This window comes from Vombatus ursinus, unplaced genomic scaffold (assembly GCF_900497805.2).
Source record: "Vombatus ursinus unplaced genomic scaffold, bare-nosed wombat genome assembly UNPS02014601.1, whole genome shotgun sequence".
Taxonomy (NCBI): Eukaryota; Metazoa; Chordata; class Mammalia; order Diprotodontia; family Vombatidae; genus Vombatus; species Vombatus ursinus.
In genome coordinates, this window is record NW_020954379.1 from 192,203 (window position 1) to 206,339 (window position 14,137).

General features: G+C 36.0%; 1 protein-coding gene across 1 annotated transcript; it reads right to left on the minus strand.

Moving 5' to 3' along the window:
• Window positions 1-4,993: 4,993 nt before the first annotated feature.
• Window positions 4,994-5,926, minus strand: LOC114042585 (olfactory receptor 13A1-like). The gene has a single exon (XM_027861270.1). The coding sequence runs from the start codon at window positions 5,918-5,920 to the stop codon at window positions 4,994-4,996; it is 927 nt and encodes a 308-aa protein (XP_027717071.1). The 5' UTR covers window positions 5,921-5,926.
• Between the last annotated feature and the right edge of the window lie 8,211 nt (window positions 5,927-14,137).

Here is a 14,137-nt window from a genome sequence, read left to right on the forward strand (position 1 = left end):
AATGGAAGGAGACTCAGGAACTGAAGTGGGCTTATATCCAGCCTCCCAGACCACCAATTGTTCCTGTCACCACTGTTTCTGAGCCATCTAGCTTAGCTTAAGCACAAAGATTTACAGCAAGAGGGGGAAACCTACCACCTCAAGGCCACCTGTGGCCCTCTAGGTCCTCAACTGGGCCCTTTGACTGAATTTTTGTGAAGTTTTCATTCAGTCAAAGGGCCACACTTGAGGTCCTAGAGGGCTACATGTGGCCTTGAGGCTGTAGGTTCCCCACCCCTGACTTAGAGTATCTGGCCCATTGTAGACCTTTCCAAAACTGCTTGTTAATTAATTGAGAGGTTACTTGATTGCAGCAACTACAAGTAGGATCATAGAATGTAGTTGGAAAAGCTCTGAGAAGATTTCCAATAGAAATCCTTCATTTTACAAATGAGGAAATTTACAAATAAGGAAACTGAGGGATAGAACAGGTAAATGACTTGCCAGAGATCACACAACTAGGTGTCTGTGATTAGATATGTGTGTATGTGTGTGCATACACACATGGATGTATGCGCGTATACATATATATTTCTACACACAGATAAGCAGAGGCTGATGCTTAAGACTAATGCTGGTCAGCTAGGAGAGAATGTTCAAAATATGCATAATTACTATGTAAGAAAGGAACAGCCTTGGAGTCAGACAGACCTTCCCAGTACCTGAAACAGCTCTCTAAGTCAATTATTTACAGAGGGGTTTCTTGTCTTCATTGATAGAGGTATTAGAGTTTTCCAACACCCATAAAATCTTAAGTCTAAAACAAAAAAAAAATTTCATTAGCAAGAGTTACTAAAAATTTAATTAAGATGAGATTTCATTACCTGGGGGAAGGGGAAGGAGAGAGAATTAATTTAAAAAGTAATATAAAGCAATGAATATTAGAATGAAAATTATTATAGAAGTCATCTTATTTCAAATGCCACATTTCAGAGATAGAAAACTGAAGTCCAGGTCATAGGATCATACATTTAAAGATAGAAGTGACTTTAGACCTCCATTCCAATACTATACGTGTGCATATGAGGAAATTGAGGCCCAGAGATGTTGTAACTTCCCCAAGGTTACATGGGTATTTACTTGGCAGAACCAGAATTAGAAGCCAGACTATTGCTCTCTCTACCACTTTCTGGCTACCTCATGACATCCTCTTCCCAACATCTTTCTTTTTTATTGAGTAAATGCCATAAAACCCAATAGCTGTGAGGTTGGCGCTCACCTGGAACTCTTCCATCAATATTATCAAATGGAGGCAGTTCTCTTGCCGTCTCCTAGATGTTAACCTTGAGCCTTGCCTTTAGAAAAATTGGGAGAGTGGGATCATTTTAGACTATTCAGGACCAATGGCAAGCAAATATACGATAAAGCTAAGATCTCTGACCAACTGCAGGGCAATTCTTGAGAAAGGAAAGAATGAACTAGCTTTTAAGAAAATAGCAGTATCTGAAGGGATTAGATTCACACTGGCCACAAGGGATTTTCTTAATCAGGTTTCTGTGGGAAGGACCCTGAAGGAGCAATTAGCTGATGGTGATGGTGTTGTGACTACTGTTGGGGTATAAACTCAATTCTAGGTCAGGCCTTCAGGAGAAAAATTCCTAAACTCACTCTTAGAACTTTTGCACAGGAAAAATTCTTAGTGATCATGTACCTTCTGCTCACTTTGCAGATAAGGAGACTGAGATACAGGGAGCAACAGTGAGTTCAGTAAAGCCATGGAGTAAATCAGTTGCAGAGATGGGAGCTAGAAGCCAGGTTTCCTGCTTCCTTGTCCGATGCTCACTACTATATAATCCTGAATTCCAAAGGAACTCCTTATAAGCATCACTATCCTGATATCCCTTCTTTGTCAGCTGTGGTCTTGAGAGGAATTGCAAGGTAATAGGAAGCAGAGTGAATGAAAGGTGTGTGGTCCAGCCTTTGTTTAGCCATTAGCTGGCTTGCTGAGTTTTAGTAAATTCCTTCTGTAGTTGCATCCCTGTGCCTAGTACAGTGTCTGGAACATAACAGTTGTTGAATAAATTGATTGTATGGTCTCTAAGGTTTTATTCCCCAGCCTTAGAGAAACAGAGCAGGAGAAGTAATAGGCGTATTTTGTGAATTCAGAAGAAGGGAAGAGATTAGTAGAATTCAGTCACCCATGTATTGCTATGAGTAAGGGTTGGGTGCTTTTTGTTGAGAAGAACAAGTTGGTGATTGTTAGAGTTGCTTGGGCAGGAGTTTTGTGTTCCAACTGTGCTCTAATTTTGTTCTCATGAGACTGGGAAACAATGGAACTGACATTATCCTAAAGGCCTTAAAGTGTATTGATGTGAGTCTCTCTCAATGAAACCAACAACACTCCCTCAGATAAAATTGACAGAAACAGCAAGGTAGAGCTTCAATAGATGGCGAAAATAAAAATGAAAATCAAGGGCACCAGAGGACTGTCAGTGGACCCACCTGCAGAGATGGAGTGACTCAGTGAGAGCCAAGTTCATATGAGGCAAAATAGTAATCACAAGGGAGTTCACAGACTATGCAAAGATGTGGAAGAGGAAAAGACTAGGAAGGAAACACAATCAGTTTCTTAGAGAAGAATTTAGACATCCATGAAGGAGAAATCTATCCAGGATACAAGGAAGGTTGTACAGAAATGTAAATGTAACCTTACCTAAAGCATTAATTTTCTGGAAATTTACTATCTGGAAAATTCCTCTACTGATAAGGAATGGCTGAGAATACTTTCATTGCTTGACTTTTGCTGGCTAATTACTTTGCTAGTATATCTCAATTAAGTGCTTTTCTATTTAATTGGTGTTTCTTGCCTGGTCTTTTGATAAATTATGTACTAGAAGTCATCAATTATCTTATTATTATTCATTTGGTGTTTCTCACTTGGTCTTTTGGTAAATTATGTACTAGAGTGGGCTCAAGTTATATTTTCATCTTTACAATGAACCTATATCTTTACATTGAATGCTAATATTTGGAAATTCCAGTGTGAATAGAGCATCTACATTGTAAAAGAAAAATGGCTGGAAAAAAAAAAAGACAGGTCAACTGTGAAAGACTTACTTACTCTTACAAAGACAATGATCTAAAACAGGGATGGGGAACCTGCAGCCTAGAGGCCACATGTGGCCTTCTAGGTCCTTGGGTGTGGCCTTTTGACTGAGTCCAAGTTTTACAGAACAAATCCTTTTAGTAGAAGGTTTTGTTCTGTGAAGTTGGATTGTCAAAGGGCCACACTAAGGACCTAGAGGGCTACATGTGGCCTCAAGGCTGCAGGTCCCCCATCCCTGATCTAAAACAATTCCAAAGTATCCATGGTGAAAAATGTTATCCACCTACAGAGAAAACTGATGAGCTCTGAGTGCAAATTGAGGGAAACTTTGTTTTACTTAATTTTTTTTGTGTGTGCATATGTAAGTTCTCTTTTATAATATGGCTAATAAGGAAATATGTTTTCCATGACTTCACTTGTATAGTTAACATCAAATTGCTTGCCTTCTAAAGGAGGGAGAAAGAGAGAAAGAAAGGGAGAGAGTTTGACACTCAGATTCTTTTAAAAATAAATGGGAAAAATGTTTGCATATAAATAAGAAATATTTAAGGATATACAGTTTTAAAAAATTGGGAGGGAGATAATGCTTTCAGCTAAAGGAGATCAGTGAAGATGTTTAGGGGACAATGGCATCTGAGTTCAGCCTGAGTTGAGAAAGGAAAGAGGAATTTAGAAAACCAGAGATGATGAGTAAATGAATTTCAGGCATTTGGAACTATCTGTATAAATTTATGGAGTGTAACCATAGACTTAGAGCTGAAAGACATCATAGCATCATTAATTTATTCCTGAAAAATCTCAGAGATCATCTACTCCGAGACTGTCATTTTATAGCTGAGAAAACTGAGATTCAGGGAGACGAAAGGATTTACTCAAAGTCACACAAGTGTTAAGTAGAAGAGCTAGGATTTGAATCCCTATGTTTTGACTTCAAATAAAGTACTTTTTGCCCAGCTATTCATCCAGTGTAAAGGTAATAAATAAAATTGGTATAGTTCTTTTAGATTTAAAAGACACTTTACATACGTATTATCTCACAGTCTTCACAATGATCCTGTGAGAAAGGCAATATTATTATCCCCATTTGAGACATGGGCATACTGAAATGGACAGAAGTTGGATGAACTGTCTGGGGTCACATAGCTAATAGATGTCTGAGGTAGAATGCAAACTTAGGCTTTCCTGACTCTAAATCCCATGGTCTCTCCATTTGACTTTAACACAAAACCAGCAGCATATATTGGCTGGAAAATATAACGTGCATAGAGAAATAATGTAAAATATGTATTAAAACGTGGTTTTTAGATGAGACTGGAAAAAACCTTAAGCTTGAAGGAAAAATATATTGTTTCCTATTTTTCCATTTGTGATAAGGATCTTCTAAAACTTTTTGGTGGGAAAATGGCATGATTAAAACCTGAATGTTAGGAGAGCTATGTATGAAGACTAGATTGCATAGAAGAAGGGAGCAAGGCATTAGAGGCAAATAGAATAATTAGGTATGTTCTAAATGATGTGAATGACGGGGACATGACCTGGGATATATGATTTGAGTGAAGGGAAGGGAAATGGTGTGAGAGATATTGTGGAGTAAAGATCAACAAAATTTGGTGAGCAATCGATTCATTGGGAACAAATGGTAAGAAAACAAAGATAACTAAGCTTATGATGAGTGAGAGGGTGCTGTGTGGCCCAAAACTAAAATATGAAGATTAGGAGTAGAGCAGGGGTAAGATAAGGCTCAAGGTGATCACAGAAATCCATTCTAGCTCTGAGATTCTGAGTGAAAATCATTCTATAAATGCAATAACTGAATCATGGTACCTAAATTGCCTTTTACATCATATATTTATACTGGTATTTCCAAGATAAAATTACAACCAAGTCATGTGCACAAATTACAATTATTTATTTACTGAATGGAAACATTTTCTTGAGGGCTGTTTTGAAATCCTTGTTGCGTAGAGTGTAAATGAGAGGGTTTAAAGTGGGGCTGATAGCAGTGTATAGGACAGCCACTACTTTGCCATTGTCCATGGAGGACCCAGTGGCTGGGAGAATGTATGTGTATATGACTGTGGTATAATATATAGTGACCACGATGAGGTGGGAGGAACAGGTAGAGAAGGCTTTCTTCTTGCCCTCTGTGGTGCGGATCTTCAGGATGCTGGAAATGATGAAGCCATAGGACACCATAGTGAGCACAAAATTAATCACCCCAAAGTATATATCTGCAATGACAATCGTGATATTGTTCAGGTATGTGGAGGTACAGGAGAGCAGTAGCAAAGTAGGGATTTCACACAAAAAGTGCTCGATTTTATTTGGTCCACAGAAGGTTAACTGAATCATAAGGCCAGTGTGTACTGATGAACTGATGGCACTAACAGCCCACACACTACCAGCTAAGAGGATGCAAACCATCCTGCTCATCATGGTAGTGTAATGGAGGGGGTGACAGATGGCCACATACCTGTCATAAGCCATGGCTGTGAAGAGCAGCAGTTCAGCACCCAAAAACCATGTAAGGAAATACAACTGAGTCATGCACCCAACATAGGGGATGGATTTCTTGTCTGCAAGGTTCTCCAGCAATTTGGGCAGAACTGTGGTTGTGCAGCCAATGTCTAAAATAGCCAGGTTGGCAAGGAAAAAATACATGGGAGTATGGAGACCTGAATCTAGTCTTACGGCCAGCACAATGAGAGCATTGCCTGCCAGAGCCATGATGTAAAGGAAGAAGAAGATGCAGAAGAGGGCAAGCTGAAGTGGACGTGACTCAGAGAAACCCTGCAGGATAAACTCAGTCACCATTGTTTGATTGCTCACTGCCATTAGCCCAGAAGATGCCTCCTGGATCCACCAGTGGATGTCTTCCAAAGGAGAGGCTCCCTCATGTGGTAATAAATCAGTGAGCTTAACTTTAGCAGAAACAGAATGTACATATTTACATTAAAATTCAAAAACTATTTGGGGTAAAAATAGATAGGCTGGAGTGAATATATACAAAATTAGAATTGTTATTAACTGGTGAAAACACATATTGAAAATAACAATATTAGCACCTGTCCCAAATGAGATCAATGTAAAATTCACTCCCTAACCAATACCTTCTACCTCTAAGTGATGTCACTTCTTAAACATGTGCATCCTTTTCTGGAACCACTCTCTTTCTTCTGTTTCACACTATACCTTTTCCCCATTGTTTACCTTTGACTACATTTCCTCCTTGAAGACAAGGACTATATATTATTTATATTGCTTCTTCCTATTAAGTCTAATAAACATTTATTAAGTACCTACTATGTGCCAGGCACTGTGATAAGCACTGGGGATACAGAGAAGAAAATGACTGACATGAATAGCATAGAAAAAAGAGAAACAACAACTAACCACTGGGCTTAGAATCTGAAGACCTGGTTCTGAGTTGAAGGTCTGACACTTTTAAGCTCTATGAGCTTAAATAAATAAATGTGACCTCTTTCAGCCTTGGTTTTTCATCTCTAAATGGCATACTATGAAATTTTATATCAGAGATCAAGAACTAGAAAGATTTAGAAAAAAAAGAGAAAAAGAACCTGTATGTACAAAAATATTTCTAACAGCTCTTTTTATGGTGGCTAAGCATTGGGATCATCAAAGGGATGCCCATCAATTGGGGAATGACAGAACAAGCTGTGGCATATGAATGTAATAGAATATTATTGTGCTGTAAGAAATGACAAACAGGATGATTTCAGAAAAACCTGGAAAGACTTACATGAATTGATGCATAGTAAAGTGAACAGAACCAGGAGAATGTTGTATGCAGTAACAGCAATATTGTTCATTGAAGAAATGTGAATGATTTAGGTATTCTCAACAATACAATGATTCAAGACAGTCCCAAAGGCCTAATGATAACATATTATCTGCCTCCAGACAAAGAACTCATATTGCTTGACTATGGTCAAAAGCATATTATTTTTCACTTTCTTTCTTTTATTCAAATCTTCTTGTAAAAAATGACTAATGTGGAAATGTTTTACATAATTGCACATCTGATTGCATACTGTCTCACAGAGGGGAAAGGGGAGGAAAGAGCAGAATTTGAAATTCAAAATTTATATAAAAGTTGGGAGGAAAATCTCATGTCCTTTGATTCCCCCTTGAGTGCTTTTTCCATGCTGTTTCCTGTTTGTCTTGCAAAATCTGGCCTAATTTCTCACAAAGGTTATTGGCTATAAAGGATTAGAGAATAGCTTAGTAATAATGCCTTATTATTCATATAGTTTTAAAACAGGACCTAATTCCACAGTTAACAAAGTCTTTTATTAACTGTATATTAAGCACCTGTTGTGATTCAAATGTTCTGCTAGGCATGAAGAACATTCAGGAAGGAGTGGGTGCAAATATTGACCTTGTGACACATATGACTTCACCAATAAAGGGAACTCTCTGGTGGGAAAACTCCCTTCACCAAATAGTCTGCACCTTACAAGCTGAGACAGTCCCCTTTGACAAGGGGCATGTTATCATGGTACCATTGCAAGTTACCTTACTTTAGAGTAGTGGTGTTGAATTCAAATGGGCCACACATTGACTTAGAAAACCCCTAATTAACGTTATTTATGTTGTAGCTTATTAGTATTTATTATTAAACATTTTCCAATTATTTTTTAATCTTCTTGGGGCTCACTGTGGGAGTTTTGTAGGCCCACTGGTGAGTTTGACACTTCTGCCTTAGAGTACTACATAAATCATAGTTACCACTATTGAGCATTTAATTGAATATTCCTCTTAGGAGTTGTTTTGAATGTTTTTTAGACTGCCCAGTCTTGTTCACTAAAACAAACCAAAACAAAACAAAACAAAAGACCAAAACAAAACAAAAAGTCACAGATTAAACCCATGAAACTTGCCATTTATTCATTTTGAACACCAAGCTGGATATGTCTCTTTTCTCTGAGTAGTACTAGGGTCAGTCTGTGGGATCAAAAATATAAGTATATAGGTATGACTGAAGCTGCAAAACATACCCATGAAGTAGATAAGGAAGACTCCACTTCCTAGAATTTTTTACTTTAACATAAGAGAATATGATTTTTCTCTGCTCATTAACCTCAAAACTAGAGTCTATGAATCTAAACTTGCTATTCATATAAGGTTCACCCAAACATCTTAGAAGAGTATAATGAGTACAATCTACCACATGAACTTAGTGTTGAGAGAACTTCAAAGATCATGAGGTGCAATAGATCATACAGAGAGAGCTAGAACAAATCTCAAAGGCCAGTAAGTGCAGCAGTTGTGCAAACATTGTGCTTTCAGGATGCCTTTGCAGTCTTCAGAATCATTGTGGACCCCCGAAGAGTTTTTGTTTATGTGGATTAGAGCTACCAATATTTACCTTATTGAAAATTAAAATGTCTCAGTATTTATGAAAAGCAGTTTGGATCAGGGGGTGGAGCCAAGATGCCAAAATACAGGCAGCAACTCAGTAAAACTCCATCAATATCACCCTCTAAGTAATATTAAATAACAATTCAAATTGAAATCTGAAGTGGCATAGCCAATAAAAAGTCAAGTGAGACATTTTTCCAGCCCGACAACTTAGGAGATCATCAGGAGAGGTCTGAGACAGCAGAATGGTGTTTTGTCTGAGTACAACACACAGAGCAGCAACAAAGGTAACAGGTTATGGAAGCAGCTGCAACAGGGGTAAAAGCAGGTTTGGGAACTCTCATCGCAAAGACAATAAGAGGGTCAGACAACTGGTCAGAAAGAGATTACAGGGGAGCTTTGCTGGCAAGAGGTGGAGGACTCTGTTGCATTGTCTCTACATATTTCCATGTCACACTTCCATGGTAAAGAGGAGCATTAGCTCTGGTGACCTCAGGGGAGCAGGGGCCCTGGCCACAGCTCCAGGGTGGAGAAGAATGCTTTTAATTGTACATAAGGGAGTAAAGGCTCTGCGTCTCAGCTACAAGGCAGAAAGAAACACTAGCACTTTTGACGGCAGGATAGCAGGGAACATTGTTACAGTTCTGGGTCCAAAAACAGCACTAGCACTTGTGGCTGCAGGGGAGCATGGTCAATTCCTAGTTAAATATCAGAGCATGAGCCACAAGAGTAGTGACCAAACCTCTTCTTGAATCAGACCAACCTGGAAGCACAAAACCTTACAGAATTCCAGAACTAGCTCTGAAAACAGCAGCACATTAAAAAAAAAACTGAAGCTTAGGAGAATGCCTTTTCCACCCAGGAACAGAGCTTAACTTTAATATGAAACTCAAAGTCAAGACACAGGCTGGAAAGTAAGCAAAGAGTAAAAAAAAACCTGACTATTAAAAATCTACTATGGTGACAGGGAAGATCAAGACACAAACTCAGAAGAAAACAATGATATCAAAACAGTTACAACAAAGTCACAAAGAAAAGTGTGAACTGGAAGTGACCCCAATAAGAATGCCTAAGAGAGATGAAAAAGATTTTAAAAATCAGATAAGGGAGGTAGAGGAAAAATTGGGGGAAGAAATGTGAGCAATGTAAGAAAATTATGAAACCGAGAAAACAGCTTAGTAAAAAAAAGTACAACGAGGTACTGAAGAAATCCTTAAAAAATGGAATTGGCCAAATGTAAAAAGAGGTATAAAAGCTCACTAAAGAAAATAATTCCTAAAAAAAAATAAAGTAGCTTTAGGCAAGTGCAAGCTAATGACTACATGAGACATCAAGAAACAATAAAACAAGTCAAAAGAATGAAAAAAAGAAAAAAATATATAAAGTTCCTCATCAGAAAAAAAAAACTGACCTAGAAAACAAATCAAACAGAAATCATTTAAAAATTATTATACTAACTGAAAGCCATGATCAGAGAAAGAACCTCAACATTGTATTTCAAGAAATTATCATTGAAAACTGCCCTGATATCTTAAATTCAGAAAGTTAAAATAGATGTTGAAAGAATCCACTGAGTACCTCCTGAAAGAGATCCCAAAATGAAAAATTCCAATAATATATAGCCAAATTCCAGAGTTCCTAGATCAGATAGAATTCTTTAAGCAGACAGAAAAAAATTCAAATATGATGGAGCCATAGTCATGATCACGCAAGTCACTACATACGATCTTACCAACTACCACTTTCAAGGAGCAGAGGGCTTGCGATATGATATTCTAGAAGGCAAAATACCTGAGATGACAACCAAGAATAAACTTCTGAGGAAAACTAAGTATACTCCTTCAGGGGAAAAAACATATTTAATAAAAGAGAGGACTCTCAAGCATCCCTGATGAAAAAAGCAGAGCTGAATAGAAAATTTCACTTTCAATACAAGAATCAAGAGAGTATGAAAAAGTAAACAGGAAAGAGAAAACATGAGGGATTTAATAAAGTTAAACTGTTTGCATCCACATTGTGAAGATGACACATTTAATTCCTTAGAACCTTATCATTATTAGGACAATTTAAAAGAGTTTACATGGACAGAGGGCATGGAGGTGAGTTAATTATATTGGAATGGTCTCTAAAAAATGAAAGTGTTAGAAAGAGGGACACACTTTGAGAAGGAGGAGGGGACAGGTAGGATGAAGGATTTTTCTTATTTTAAAGTACAAGGAGGAACTTTTACAGTAAAGAGGGAAATAGGGGATTAAAAAGCAATGCTGAACCTCACTGTCATCAGATCTGGTTCAGAGAGGAATATACATACTCAGTTGTGTGTAAAAACATATCTTATCCAGTGTGATCTTATTAGGATGATAAAAGGGAGGACAGATTAAGGGATGATGCAGTTCAAAGCAAAATGGATTTTTGAGGAGGGAAATGATAAAAAGAGAGAGAAGAAGAAGAGACAGAATAAAATAAGACAAAGGTAAACAGACACTAATCATAAATGAATGTCAATGGGATGAGTTCACCCATAAATTGGAAGTAAATAAGAAAATGGATTAGAAACCAGAATCCAAAAATACATGGTTTACAAAAGCACAATTGAAACAGACACACTCACAAAATTAGCAGGTGGAGCATAATCTAATTTGTTTCAGGAAGGGTAGCAATCATGATCTCAGACAAACCAAAAGCAAAAATAGACCCAATTTAAAGCAGGCAAACTGCATGTTGTAAAAAGTTATCATCGACAATGAAGTAATATCAATATTTAACATTTAGGCACCAAACGATAAAACATCCAAATTCTTACAAAAAAGTTAAATGAGTTACAGGAAGAAATAAACAGTAAAAATATAATATTGGGGGACAATAACTTTCCCCTCTCAGAAGTAGATAAATCTAACCATAAAATAAATGAGAGAGAACTTAAGAATATGAATAGAATTTTATAAAAGTTAGATATGACAGACCTCTAGAGAAACTTAAACAGAAATAAAAAATAGTGTACCTTTTTCTAAGCCATTTGTGGAACCTTCACAAAAATTGACCATATAATAGAGCATAAAACCTCACAAAGGCAGAAAAGAAGAAATATTAAATAAGTCTCTTTCAGACTACAATACAATAAAAATTACATTTAATAATGGCCATGAAAACATAGATTACAAATTAATTAGAAACTAAATTATCAAATCCTAAGGAATAAGTGGGTCAAAGAACAAATCATAGAAACAATAAAAAAATTTTACATTACTTAGAATGACAATAAAACAACATGCCAAAAGTTATGGGATATAGCCAAAACAGTGCTTAATTGTAAATTATATATCTCTAAATGCTTATATTAATAAAATAGAGAAAGGTCAGGTCAAGAAGTGAGCATGCATGAGGCAGCTAGGTGGTACAGTGGACAGATCATTGGCCCTGGAGTCAGAAGGAACTGAGTTTAAATCTGGCCTCAGACACTTGACACTTACTAGCTGTGTTACCCTGAGCAAATCACTTAACCCCATTGCCTAGTCAAAAAAAAAAAAAAAAAAAGAAAGAAAAGAAAAAAGAAAAGAAAGAAAAAGAATTCTGTATGCAATTAAAAAAAAACTAGAAAAAGAACAAATGGTATTACCAATTAAATACCAAATTGAAAACCCTGAAAAATCAAAGGAAAGGTTAATAAAACTGAATTTAAAAAACCATTAAACTAAAAAATAAAACTAGAAACTGGTTTTGTGAGAAAATCAATACAAATAAATAAACCATTAGTTAATTTTATTTCTAAAAAAGAAGAAAACCAATTTACCAGTATCAAAAATGAAAAAGTTGAATGCACCACCAATGAAGATCAAATTAAAGCAAATTACTTTGCCCAATTATGCATCAATAAATATAACAATCTAAATGAAATTGATAAATATTTACAAAAATATAAAAATGCCCAGATTAGTAGAAGAAGAAATATAATTTTTAAGTAACCCTATATTAGAAAAAGCAATTGAATAAGCCATAAATGGAACACCAAATAAAACATCCCTAGGACCACATAGATTCACATGTGATTTCTACTAAATTTCTAAAGAATTATTAATTTCAATAGTATATTTTAGAAAACTATTTGGAAAAGTAGGCAAAAAAATATCTACTACCAAATTTCTTTTGTGACACAAATATAATACTGATATCTAAACCAGGAAGAAGAAAAACAAAGAAAACTATAGACCAATTTCCCTTATGAATATTGATGCAAAAAATTAAGTAAAATAATAGCTAAAGGGATTACAGCAATGTATCATGAAGATTATACACTACTACACTACGAACAGGTATGATTTATACCAGGAATGCAGGGCTGCTTTAGTATTACGAAAACTATCATCATATTGACCATCTCAATAATAAATGATTATCTCAAAAAATGCAGAAAAAGCTTTTGACAAAATTCAACATTCATTGGCATTAAAAACACTAGGAAGCACATGAATAAATGGAGCTTTCCTTGAAATGATAAGTAGTATCTATCTAAAACCATCAGCAAGCTTTATCTGTACTGAGAATAAGCAAGAAGCCTTCCCAATAAGATGAAGAGTAAAGCAAAAAAGTCCGTTATCAACACTATTGTTCAATAACATACTAGAAATAAAACAAGAAAATAATGGGATAAAAAACATAAATGATGAGGTAACAACTATCAATCTTTATACACGATATGGTACACTTATATGCAGATGATGATGTACTTACAGATTTAGAGAATCAACTAAAAAAATAGTTGAAACAATTGACAACTTTAACAGAGTTGCAGGATATAAAATAAATCCATAGCATTTCCATACATTATCAAAAAGTCTAACAGGAAGAGAAAGAAAGAGAAAGTCCGTTTTAAACAAATACAGACAATAAAATATACATAGGGGTCTACCTGACAAGACAAACCCAGAAACTGTATGAACACAATCACAAAACACATTTCAAACAAATAAAGTCAGATCTAAACAATCAGAGAGATATTAATCATCCATGGGTAGGATGAACCAATATAATAAAAATTATAATTCTACCTAAATTAATTCATGCATTCAGTGTTATACCAATCAAATTACCCCAAAAATATTTTCTAGATCTAGAAAATAATTACAAAATTCATCTAGAAGAACAAAATATCAAAAATAACAAGGAAATCAATGGGAAAAAATGTGGAATAAGGTAGACTAGTAATACCAAATCTCAAAGTGTATTTCAAAGTGGGAATCATGAAAACAGTCTGTTACTGGCTAAGAAATAGAGTGGTGGATCAGTGGAATAGATTAGGTACACAATACACAGTAGTAAGTGACCTTAGAAATCCAGTGTATGATAAATGTGAACTAAGCTTTGGGGACAAGAACTCACTATCTAACAAAAATTACAGGAAAAGCTGGAAAACAGTTTGTGAGAAATTAGGTAGAAACCAACATCTCTCTATCTACTAAGATAAGATCAACTTGAATTTGAGGGGATGCCCATCAATTGGGGAATGGCTGAATAAGTTGTGGTAATATGATTGTGATGGAAAACTGTTGTACTATAAGATATGATGAGCAGGTAGAGCTAGGTGGCGCAGTGGATAGAGAGTTCAAATCTGACCTCAGACCAAACACTTGACTCTTACTAGCTGTGTGACCCTGGGCAAGTCACTTAACCCCA